Source organism: Phodopus roborovskii, unplaced genomic scaffold, assembly GCF_943737965.1.
Source record: "Phodopus roborovskii unplaced genomic scaffold, PHOROB, whole genome shotgun sequence".
Lineage (NCBI taxonomy): Eukaryota > Metazoa > Chordata > Mammalia > Rodentia > Cricetidae > Phodopus > Phodopus roborovskii.
In genome coordinates, this window is record NW_026126541.1 from 28,402,580 (window position 1) to 28,415,681 (window position 13,102).

Sequence of the window (13,102 nt, forward strand, 5' to 3'; positions counted from 1 at the left end):
GGCTCAGCGTCTGCTGCCATCACAACTCAGAGATGCCCCTGTTGAGGGTTTTGGTAGCTTCATTGGCTCCTTTCCGAAGCTGCTTGTAGTTACAGGACTGCTGAACAAGGTCCAGCAGCTTCTTGTTGAGGGTGACACCATATTTTTGAAAGGCCCAACATACTTTTTTAAGTAATTAATTTTATACCACTTGTCTTAGTTTTTGTTGCTATGTTGAAACATTTTGGGGAGGAAAGGTTTTATTTCATCTTACAGTTCCATAGTATACTCGATCATCGAGGGAAGTCAGGGCGGGGACTCAAACAAAGCAGGAACTGATAGAGAAGTCAGCCTTCCTTTTTATACCACTCAAGACCATCTGCCCAGGATGGTACCTGCCACAGTGAACTGGACCCTGCAGCATCAAACATCAATCAAAAAAAATGTCCTACAGGCTCCCCTACTGGCCAGGTTATTGGGGGAATTTCCTAAATCCAGGGTCCCATTTCTAAAACGATCCTAGCTTGTGTCAAGTTGACAACCAGGATTCTTCCCATTTTTATAAACTCTTTTCTCTTTAGACAAAGTTGTGTATTCTCAAAAAAAGTTAATAGGAATGTCATTTATCATTTGAGGCAACTGAGAAATACCAGTTATCATTAAAAATAGGGATTAAGCTAAACATGGTAGTGCAGGCCTTTCAATCCCAGCATCCAAGAGCCTGTTTACACACGTACACGCACACGTACACATACACGTACACGTGTGTGTATTGAGATCCATGTAGGCTAGCTGAAGCTATATAGTGAGACAGTCTTTAAAAAAAGGAAAATAGAAATAGGGATAAGGTTATATGAGTGGAAAGGAATAGAATAGATGTGTACTAGGAAATTATATACAAGATTTAGGAAAATGGGCTGAGAATTGGTTGAACAGTTAAGAGCACTTGTTGATCTTCAGAGGGCCTGAGTTCACATCCCAGCACCTATGTGAACTGACTCATAGGTAGTCTAGTGGACTCAGCTTCCACAGGTACATACAAGTGCATGCATACAAATCTTTAAAAGATTTAGAAAATTGACAAATTTTAAGGTTTTCTAAAAAATTGATCAGTGGAAGTATTTTTGGAAGTTTTAAGAATATTTACATGGGGCTGTAGAGATGGTTCAGTGGTTTAACATCACCCAAAGAACCTGGGTTCAATTCCCAGCACCCACATGGCAGCTCACAACTGTCTGTAATTCTAGTTCCAGGGGATCAACATTCTCATATGGACAAACATCAGTGCACATAAAGTAAAAGTAAGTAAGTCACTTTTAAAAAGAACAAAAGATAAAGAATATTTACATGTAGTCCAGGATAGCTTTTCCTAGTTTTAAAAGATTGATGTTATAAATATTCATCATTGATGACACTAATGGAGGTGGATTAAGAATTTTGCTTCTGCACATTTCATATATTTTGATGAAAGTATCATAAATACCCTTATTAAAATTATTCTTTCTCAATTAAATTGCTATTAAAATGGTACATGTATGAGTTAAAATATCTCTTAAAACTGGTTCTCAACCTTCCTAATGCTACAGTCCTTTAATACAGTTTCTAATTTTGTAGTTACCCCAACTATAAAATTATTTTCATTGATACTTAGTAATTGTAATCTTGCTACTGTTAGGAATCATAATCTGTGTTTTTCCATGGTCTTAGATGACCCCTGTGAGAGAGTCATTTGACCCTCAGGGCTCTCAACTTACAGGTTGAGAACACCTGTCTTAAAATGCAGCTGAAGATTAGTTTAGTATTCGATTTTTAATGCGCAAAATGTTTTCCTTAGAAATAGAAATACAAAAGCATCATTATTGTAGACAAAAGCCTCAAATTTTTAAAAATTGAGATGTGTAAGTACAAGTAGTAATTGAATCAAAATAAATTCTGAAGACAGATTTTAATACTCTCCTAAGTTAAATTTGAGGTTTGGTTGTTTTGACTAAGGTCAAAACCCAGAAAAATTTGAGGGGTTTGGGGGGGAAGCTTATTCTGAGTAGTCTAACCCCTCCCACCAAGTTCTTTCTTCCTCTTTTATGAAAAAGTGAAAGGTTTATAGGAGCTCAAGCGAGCCCAAAGTATAGAGCTCTTTTATATATATATATTTAAACATTGGAGGCCTTTGGCCTTTAGTAATAGAATCTGGACTTGCCTCTTGTTCAGAACTATAGAATTTTAAGAGTTTGTTATTGCATATAATTCTAGTTGTAATTGCCATTTGTTTTAGAAAAGTCTCTGAAAATGTTTAAATGTGGGATGAAAATAGAAGGATTCATTAAGACATGTATTGATCCCTTTTTCCAAAAGATTAAAAAACACATACACAGGTTTGCACACATATCTAGACCTTAACTGTTTTTCTACTCCAAATTGAGAGAAGCAATTATTTGATGGATGTTGATTGACAAATCTTGGCTTAGTTTGTAAATAAAATACTTTGTGTGTTCCATGGGAGCATATTTTAGGAATACTGTGTTGAGCTGTGTTCTAAAGTGTTAGGTGTGTAGAATTGGTATAACTACTGGTGTTGGGGCATGGGTGAGGTTTAAAGCTTAGTATATTTTGTTCAGTACATTGTAGTTTTGAGCAAGATGAGATTGATCTCGTTGAATAAGTATTTGAACAATTCTGTACTAGATCGAGATACACTGGTAAATGTTGTCTTGTTTCTTCAGGTAGATAGATGAAGAAAGGTCTTGAGACAGAAGAGTACAGTGTTGGATGAGGGTACCAAAGCAGAACTTCCTATGAGAATTGATTTTCTTTATTAGTCTTTTGGAAGGGACAAAACTTATGGAAGATTGTGATTAAAATGAATATCCATATATTAAAGCTGGACAGCTTGATAGGCAGTAGTGAGGCTAGAAAGAGTATATTATGGCACCAATAAAAGATATTATGTTCAATAGTGTAAACTTTATTGTCTAAAGTTTCTGTTTCACTTGAAAATATTTGAGAATGTTGTAGATTTCATATAATAAAAATGCCTTGGTAGAATACAGTGTGCTTTTCCTTTGTAGCCTGTCAGTGTTAAGTTCCAATACTATGGCCAAATACCTGAGAAAAACAACTTCAAAAAGTTGTTTATTCCATTTTATACTTATAGTTTAGCTTTCAGATTATTTTTAAGCTAGCTTCTTAAAATTATAATTACTCAAATAATATCATTTTCATTGTCCACAACCTTGTGTAATATTACAAGTCCTTAAAATTCTTATTAAATTACCCGAGGTTTGTTTTACTTTCACTGGGAAAGACTAATAAATCTCAGTGGTAGGTAATATTATCTACCCAAACCTTTGGCTGTATCATCCTCCACTTGAGACTTGTAAGTGTTCTAGAATTATTTGTGCTTGTGTCTCAGGATATTGAGTGTATATTTGAAACATGGAAAAATCAACAAAATAATAATTTTGGTTATTGCCAGATAGAAAGTTGCTACCCTCCCCCCTTTCTTTTCCTTTCTACAGAGTCTCTTAGTGTTCTAAGCTGGCCTTGAATTCACTGTGTAGTCCTACAACACATGCAGTGTATGCAGAGCTAGGAATCAGACCCCAGGGCTTTATGTATGCTAGGCTCAACTGAACTACATCCTTAGCTCCTTCTAAAAACTATGTGTATTCCAAGTAAGTATATAACTTTTTATGTCAAAAGATTTTTTATCAAAAAATAGTTATAATTTTGATAAACTATATAGGTAAAAAGTTGGGTTTGAATATGAATAATCAGGGTGGTAATATGGTCTGCTTAGAGTTGGTATTTGTAACTACTTAGTAAGACTGTGGTTGTTTAATTTTTTTTTTGTATGTAGAATGGTGGGGGTCATATCATGAAAGTAAAAGTTGGATTACTAGGCGTGTGAAAGGGTAGAAATGGAGAGTCAAAGGTCATAGGGTGAATATGGTCAAGTAAGCTATATTCATGTTTGAAAATGTCACAACAAAACACCCTTGTACAAACATATTTTTAAGAGGAAAAATTAGGGTGGAGATATGGCTCATTCAATAATACCTTCCCAGAAAGTTTGGATCTCCAATGCTGGATTATGATAGCACTGGGAGAGAGGTGGGGAGATACAGAGACAGGCAGGTCCAGGGCTTTCTGGCAAGCCAGTGTAGCCAGATGATGAGGTCTAGGTTCAGGGAGAGACCCTGCCTCAAAACAGAAGGTAAGAAAGGGTTGGAGAGATGACTTGGTGGTTAAAAGCACTTGTTAAGATGACCCATGTTTGATCCTAAGCACTGACATGGTAGTTCTGTAAGCATCCATAACTCTAGTCCCAGAGATACAGTATTCTCTTATGGCCCTCATGGGCACCAGGTATGCACATTGTGCACATACATACATGCAGGTAAAACACTTGTACACATAAAGTTTAAGTCTTGCCAAAATACTAAGTTGGAGAGTGATGGAGAAAAGACACCCAGCCTTGATGTCTGGGTTGCAGATGCATATCTGCACTGATTTATACATACACACAAACATGCACACATACAGGAGGTTTTTTTAAAAAAAAAGGAAGAAATTAAAATTTACTAGCATAGTATATGAGTTTATGAGTTTTGTGGTAGTATATATTCTTAACCCTTTTGGTTGACATAAAAAAAAAAAAAAACTTTTCCACAAAATATGCACTCAGAATACTATTTTCTGAGGTGCATTTCTTACTATGTTTTTTTTATTTGTATGTTTATGTGTATGTATACGTACACAACAGCAAGCATGTAGAGAGGTCAGGGAAGTCAGCACTCTTTCCATCATGTGTGTCCTAGGAATCGAACTTAGGCTGTCTGGACTTACCTGCTAAGCACTCTTACTGGCTCATGTTTTTGTTTTTAAATTGCTTTTCAGACTGAAAACTCAGCCTGATTACTCAAGCCGAAAATTTCAGCACCTGGGGGTCAAGATAGAATTAGCCTTTCCAGGCCTGCTAGGCTCTATGAGGTCCTTCCCTGAAAAACAAACAAACTGAAACAAGCTATTCTACCATTCTTGGTGGAGCATGCATTAGACCCTAGTGCTCCATTGTGGAGGCAGGTAAAAATCCAAAGAACTAGAAAACAGCAAATATTCAAATATTTTCTTTTACTATGTAAATAATTCCTAGAGAGACAGTTCAGAATATTTTCTTGGATTTGTCCTAAAAAGGACGAGTCCACTTCATTTCACACAGACTGCAACAGGCTATTTAATACTTTCTCCTGCAGTTACAAAAACATTTTTGATGTATCTGAATATTTTAAAATTGAAGATGAAAATATTAGAAAATAACAAACTGAAGACATGTTTAATATTTGCTTTGAATATTTGTGCTTTTATTTAGGAATATATTATAAATATATTTATTCCTGACTCCCCCCCCCCTTTTTTTTCCTTGATGCTACCTTATCTACAATCTTAAATAATTTTCCTCTTTTGGTCATTATCACCTGAAATGCACTTTGTTCTTAAAGATAGGTTTCTTTTTTTCTTTTCTTTCTTTCTTTCTTTCTTTTTTTTTTTTTTTTTTTTTTTGCAACCTAACACATGATGTCATTCAGTTTATGTTATATATATTATATTTCTCTTCTCTCAGACTATGAACTATGAGCACAGAGACTTTTTCTGCTTGGTTTGCTATATAACTTTTGTGAATATTCACTTGAAATTAAGACGTGGGTGGCTCTTTACGAACAAAAAAAATTCTGTAATTTACTTGTTGGGTTGTAAAGAAGCTCCATACTCTTCACCTTCAAGGAATGGATACAGTTTCAGAAGCCTTATAAACTTCAGATTTGAAGTTAGGTCAGCCTGGGCAATTGAGTGAGACCCTGTCTGCCTGGGGTGGGTGGGGTGGCAAGTGATACTGAACTTGCTTTTTTGAGACAGCTGGTGGGCTCAGCTGTCCATACTAGAGAGAGGGAGAGAAGAAATACCAGACAGATATACAGAGACAAGTGCATGTATGATAAAAAGTAGTATGGACTTGGTATTTGCTTTTGATACCAACACTTGAGAGGTAGAAGCAGGGGGCTCTCAAGTTTGATACCAGTGAGACCCAATCTTAAGGAGGGGGGATGGTGGTTAATGTGGGCTAAAGTCTAGACTGAATAAAAAGAGAGTGAGCTGAAGCAGCATTCATTTCTTTTCCTCTGCTTCTTGACTGTGGATCCAGTGTGAGTAGTTAGTTGTCTCATGTTCCTGCTGACATACTTTGCCTGCCATGATGGACTATACTCAAACTGTGAGCCAAATATCTGCATTTCCTTAAGTTGCTTTTATCAGGGGTTTCTTCACATAAATAAGAAAAGTAACTAATAGAGCTGCTAAGAAAGAAAACCATTTGACTAGATCAGCCTGACTCATTAAAAACTAAGTAGATGCTAGCAACAATGCCATGATGATTTGTAAAGAATTATAAGTAAAATTATACCTTGAAAATATATTTTTGATATTCCATGTCATACAAAGTTAGCTGGTTTTCTGGTATTTTCATTACTTCATTCTAGTAAAGTACTCTCATGGTTAGTTTATCATTCTAGAGCAGTGGTTCTCAACCTTCCTAATGCTGTGACCCTTTAATACAATTCCATGTGTCTGGTGACCCCGACCATAAAATTATTTTTATTGCTACTACATAGCTGTAATTTTGCTACTGTTATGAATTGTAATGTAAATATCCAATATGTAGGATAACTGATAGCAGGATATTAACCCTTGTGAAAGAGTCATTAGATTCCCAAAAGGGTCTTATCCCACAAGTTGAGCACCACTGGTCTAGAGCAAGGAATAGAAAAAGCCTATCTTGGTTGCCTTTAATATTCAAAATCCTAGTAAAAATTTGAAGTTACATTTTGACATATTTTAGCACTTCTTAACATTTATTGTCACTGCTACCTTGTTTGAAGAGGTTTACATACATTGATTCCTGTAGCTCTTAAGATAATTATCGAAAGGCCAGAGGTGACTCGGATTAAAAGCTCTAGCTGCTTTTGTAGAGGATCCCAGTTCAGTCCTCAGCACTCACATCAGGTGGCTCAATACCATCTGGAACTCCAGTTCTGGAGACCCAATACTACCCCTTGCCTTCTTTGGGCACTGGTGTGGTATACATGTGTCCAGGCAGGCACTCACACTTACACAAAATCTTTTAAAAGGGTGAGCTGTTTTACAAATGAAAAGATAAAAAATGGGGCACTAAAAGATTAGTTTACCAAACTAATTAGTGCCCTGGATATGACTGCAGGTGGTTTGATTTAAAAGCTAGTGTTTTACCACTGCGCTGTGTTGTCCAAAGAGGTAGTGATTGAGAAAAGGCACCTGAGAGACGGACTGGGGAAGAGAAGATTATAAGGAATTTCAAGGAACAGGGGCCAGTTTGTGACCTAGAGTTGTAATTGGCAGTATTTGCAATGTTCTTAAACAAAACAAAACAAAAACCAAAAAAAAAAAAAAAAAAAAAAAAAACCCAGCATGGGCAAGGCATGGTGGCATGTGCTTTTAATCCTAGCTCTACGAGGCCAAGGGAGATGATTTCAGAGTTCGAGAGCAGCCTTGTCTACATAGTGAGTACCAGGCTAGCTAGAGCTATGCAAATGAGACAGACCCTCTTTCAAAAAAACAAAACCAACAGCAAAACACGTGAAATAACTATTAAGGAAATCTAAAGAAAGTGGTATAAATGTATCTCATGTATGTTGCGTAATTAGCAATCCAGTGATTAATGTTTGCATTGTTGTTTATTAATTTAAGAAATGGTGTGTACATCTGCTAGCAAAAGCTAAATGATGTAAGAACAAAGTAAAATTTTTCAAAGGGGTCTCCTTGACTGGGGAATTGACTTAGAGGGTAAAGTGCTTACTGTATGATAAGAACCTCAGCACCAGCATAAAAACTGGGTGTGATTTGTATTCCTCTAATCCCAGTACTGGGAAGCAGAGAAGAGAGGATACAGAAGAGTGCAGCAGACCAACCAGTCTAGCCAGTTAGAGAGCTGCAGGTTCAGTGAGAGTCCTGTCTTAAAAAATAAGGTGGAGGCAATAAGAAAACCACACCAGATGTCAACTTCTGCCCTTCATATTCCTACACACAGGCATGGCACTTGCACATGTATATGTATTGCACACACATATAACTTAAGTAAATAAATAGTATCTCTTTTCACCAGTCATAGGGTCTCTTACTGTTTTGAGGCCACACTTGTTTTCTTATATCTAATTGGTATCTAATAACCATTTCAGACATGTTCAAACCTGTACTTGTGGCTTGTTTTGTTATGGTAGTGGTTATAGTTTTGCTAAGCCTATTGTAGCTTTGGCAAAAAAACAAGCAAAACAAAACAAAAAAAAATACTTGTGTTTTTCAAGTTTCTTTCGCTTAATTTATTTCCCTTATTAAAAATATCAATTCTGAGCTTGTGTGTTTGTAATGTTGTTGCTTAAGTTGAAGCCATTGTCATTTCTAACCTAATTTCCTAATTTCTGTTCTTTCCTTTGAGTTCATTTTCTGTCCATCAGCCACTTAACTCAGTAAGTACTCTTACAGATAAGTGTTTTACTGGCATTTGGAGCATATTAAAGAGTTTAACTCTGTTCTTCCTATGTACCTGCCAGACCACCTACACACCAATCCACCAACCATCCCTTCCATTATTTGGTGTTTGGGTGACTTTGCTGTGGCTCTAGAGTGGAGGTCAGGGGACAAGCTGAGGAAGTCGGTTCTTTCTTTCTTTCTACCACATGAGTTCTGGGGGGGATCAAACTTGGGTCATTAGGCTTGACAGCAAGCACTTTACATGCTGAGCCTCTCACCACCCCCTAAAACATTTCACACCTCACGGGCATTGTAGTTGGCCTTTTATTTTGAACATATATTCCTAAGGTTTTTGTTTGTTTGTTTTTGTTTTTGCTATGTTGATTTGGTTTTTGCGTGGTTGGCTTTCCTGTCACTTCCTCAGAGAAATTTTCTTGACTGAACTAAGGGTATATAACTTAGAACTTACATATATGTTTGTTTACTTTGATTGTATATGTCTTTACTATAGCATTTATACCAGTACCTAGCCACACTACCTATTAGCATCTAACTAATGCTGAATGAACGCATAAACAATGAAATAAAAACAAATCAATCTAAGATTTATTAGTCAAGAAATGAAGTTGAATTCCAGCTGTTTTGTTATTCTTATGTTCAGCCAATTGTTACATCACTTTTCTCCATTGATTTGAAATACTCTCTTTGTAACATCTGTAGTGTCTTTTGAACTCTTGGATCTGTTGCTGATCTTTCTTCATTTGTTGATATATTTATTTTTGTGACTTTAATTTTGTGTATGAGAGAATATACATACATGTACACTCTGCTCACGTGTGTGGAGGCCAGAGGACAACTTGGGTGTCATCCTCAGGAACACTGCCTACCTCTCTTGAGACAGGCCTAGAGTAGCTGATCAGCAAGCCCCAGGCATCCTCTTGTCTCCACAGTATTGGAATTATGGGTATATATCGCCCCATCCAGATTTTCTTACCTGGGTTTTCACATGGTCAAACGTAGGCCCTCATGTTTGCAAAGCAAGTGCTTTTTACTCATTGAGCCACTTCTTTGGCCCCTAAAATTTATAATATCTGGTAAAATGTGTCTCCTGCCAAGACAAGTTGTTCCCCCACCACCTAGTTGCTTTCCTTCTATTTTTCTATAACAAGTGTATCTTTTAGTGGAGTCAACATTTGTAAAAACCCATATTTTGGTTCATTGGGACAAGAAATATATGAGAAAACCACACAAACTACTGGTTTGTAGAGAATAGATGGAAATGGTATTGTTCCCGTTTGTGAAATCAAAGAAGAAAAGAACAGTTGAAGCATTAAGTGTTTTTGAAGATATCACAATATGCAATAGCCCTTTAGTTTGAAAGCAAAAATATTGGGAAGAATGGTTCAGTGGAGTATGTGCAGGCATTTGCCATGTTATAGTAGATTGATGTACAAACAAAAGGACTAGCAGTTTAGGTGTGAATATTTTCCAGGGATGTGGCTGTTTTTAGTCAAACCTGAACATGATTTTTTGCTAAAGGAATATACAGAAGAACTCATGAAATACAAATATTGAAAATCTGTACCACGACTGGTTTTAGACCAGAGACATTTTTACTGAAACATGACATGCCTAAATTCAGATCACCTTGGGTTTTCAAAAGCAGAGGTTAGTGCATATCTTAAGAACTACCAATCTGGGCAGTTGGTGGAGCACACCTTTAATCACAGCACTTGGGAGGGAGAGGCAGGCAGATCTTTGTGAGTTCCAGGCCAGCCTGGGCTAGAGTGAGTGCTAGGATAGGCTCCAAAGCTACCTAGAGAAACAAACAAAACAAAACAAAGAGCTACCTTACTAAGGTCTAGTGGGTGATTGGGTGAAACTTTTACATAATAACATCATTAGAAATGGCTGTTGTGGAAACAAAAGAGAGTGTTAACTACCTTCAAAAAGTAGTCTTAGTATAGGTTGAACCCAGTTGTTTATAGCTAGAAAATAAAACGCAAGGTTTTGTTTTGTTATTAACAGTAGTGCTTTGGTAGTAGAAGTATATGGGCAGAGGGACTTTAGGATAAGACTTAGAGATGCTAAGTGAAAGGGATAGAAAGGTCTTTGGCCAAGGGTATTTTGAGTTCCAGCTTTTTTTCATGACAAGTGAATAGAAGCTGAATTGTGTCAGAGCAAATGAAAGTTGAGACAAGATAACTACTTTTCTGGGTGAGCTGAAAATTTCAAGGGGAGTAAGAATAAATACTGAGGAAACAAAAGGTAAAGAAAATAAGTAATAGTTTGTGGTTAGTGTTTTCTTGCAGATGATTTTTTTCTGAGAAAAAAAAAACAAAACAAAAACTTGGATATCAAGTAGTTTAAAGATGAAATCTGTGGTCTCCAAAGTTGTTTTTAAAAATTTTTTAGCATATATTATTTATATAAAATGATTGGTTTCACCAAGATAGTTTCAGGTCTCTAAAGTTTTATAAGTTGACATGGAGGAGGGGAAAAAAAATGAGTGTGTATACTATAGTATGTTTATATTTCTTTATAAATGGCATGTAAGAATTTCTCTTAAGCATTAATAGTAAAAAAATTATTTTCATGAGAGCATTGTGATTTGTTTGTCAAGGTTTGGTTTAATACTTGGCTGTTGATATTTGAAAAACATCTTTTATGCTAGGTTTATTTGGATACTGGATTTTAATGATTGGTGCAGTTCAGAGCTCATAAAGATACATTTAGAGTACACTGCCAGCTGCAATGACTACATTGCTTATCTATCAAATGTGCCTAAGTTTTTGTTGAAGTCCCTAGTAAATCCTGTCTTTTCTAATTTCATTCAGTTGTTCTAGAAAACTAATACTCAGGTTGTGCTATGCTGTTAGTCATCATATGCTTCTCCAAATGCATTCTCCACCCTTGTATACTCTGCTCTGTGCCCCAGGAGGCTGATTTCTAAGGACTGCATCAACTGGTCTGCCTTGTCCCCTGACTTCTGATTGGGTTCAGCCAATGGAAGGCACTGACAGGAGGACCGAGAGGTAGGAGTATTTACTTTCACATCTTCCTCTTTCCTGGTCTTCAGGTTGTCAGTAACTATGCTCAGTCGTTGTGGGGCTCTCTTCTTTAGTTACAGCTCTCTTGGTCTAGTAACTATTCCCTGTCCCCTTCTCTTCCTCTTTTAGGCTTAGAGTGGGAATAACTCCTTGTTGTGGCTGATCCAGGAATACTTCATCATCTCTTCCTAGCTTTCTCTTAGTCTTGCCTGCACATTTGTAAATAGTCTCTACGTTAATTGTCACTCACTGTCTTTTTACATGTCCTTTCTTGCTAGGACCTTGGGGCTTAGTTTTAGTTGAATTTTTAATGTTTTTTTAAAAAATGAACTGAGTTAACAAAGTGAAACTTTTCTCTTAGAATATGAAACATTAGATAACTTTATTTCTAGGTTATAATTGCAGAGAAAGAGAGACAGAGAGAGAGAGAATGTGTGTGTGGGTGTGTGTGATGGGGGGGTTGATGGGTGTGTGAGTGTGTGTTGAGGAGTAAACCCAGGGCCTGTGCATGCTGAATATATTCTCTACTTTTGAGCTGTACTTCCATAGAAATAGTTGTAGTATTAATGACAATTCACAATGCTTTTAATAATAACAACCAAAAAACTCACATAATAATGGAAACATTCCTAAATATCTGTTTTTAAGAGGAGGCAGTACCTGTGTTATTAGTATCAATTATATTAGTTTTAGTATCAATTATTTATATTAGTTTTAAGTATCAATTATTTAACATCAATTTTCTTGTTAATACTTGTTTCAGTAATTGTAAATAGAATTTAAATTTAGTCTCTGAATTCTGAGATTCAGAATGTATTAGCATAAACATTTTATGCTTTAAGGGAAGAAAACAATAGAAATGATGACAGAAACTTAATGAGTCACCTATAATTGTTGCCAAGTCTTTGTGTATAGTTGGCAGTATATTGTTTCCAAACTACTGACTGATTTCATGAAATAATTTTTCTTATATGAAGAAAAGAGCTTGGGTTTTTGTTGTTTTATCCGTTTTTTAAGGGAAGACTGTGTTTATATAGCTCTTGATTATATGACACTTGCTGTTTTGAGGTGAGTTTTTTTAATATTACTTTATGGCATTTTATTCTCTAATGAATAAAAGCCAGATAACATGTTTAATCAGGACTCTTACCATGGACAAATATATTGATTAGAGTTTTAAATTTTAAATATATTTGTAACTGAAAAATGTAAAACAGCATTGCTTATATCCTTTTGAAGATATTTAAACATGCATGTACACACATATTACATACTATAATTGGGGATCAGAAAGTACAGTCAATATGGGGAGAAAAGTCCCTTATATTCCTAGACTTTTCCTTCTGGTTGGGGATAGTTATTTTTTTAATTGAAAAAAGTTTCATACAATATATTTTGATCATGTTTATCCCCTTTTAGATCCCCACAAACCCAACTTTATGTTCTTTTTCCTTCCTTTCTTTAAAAAAAAAAAACAAACAAACAAAAACCAAAAAATAGACACACATAAAATCCAT

General features: G+C 35.9%; 1 protein-coding gene across 2 annotated transcripts in view; it reads left to right on the forward strand.

Annotated features, from left to right (window-relative positions):
- Kiaa2026 (KIAA2026 ortholog) overlaps nucleotides 1-13,102 on the forward strand; it is a 73,292-nt gene that overhangs the window by 5,062 nt on the left and 55,128 nt on the right. The window contains exon 2 of one of the 2 annotated variants that reach the window (XM_051199941.1): nucleotides 11,474-11,570. The exons of the other annotated variant lie outside the window; for it this stretch is intronic. Within the exon in view, the coding sequence (XP_051055898.1) occupies nucleotides 11,542-11,570 (29 nt within the window). The 5' untranslated portion in view covers nucleotides 11,474-11,541. The remainder of the gene's footprint in view (nucleotides 1-11,473; nucleotides 11,571-13,102) is intronic. 2 annotated transcript variants of the gene reach the window in all.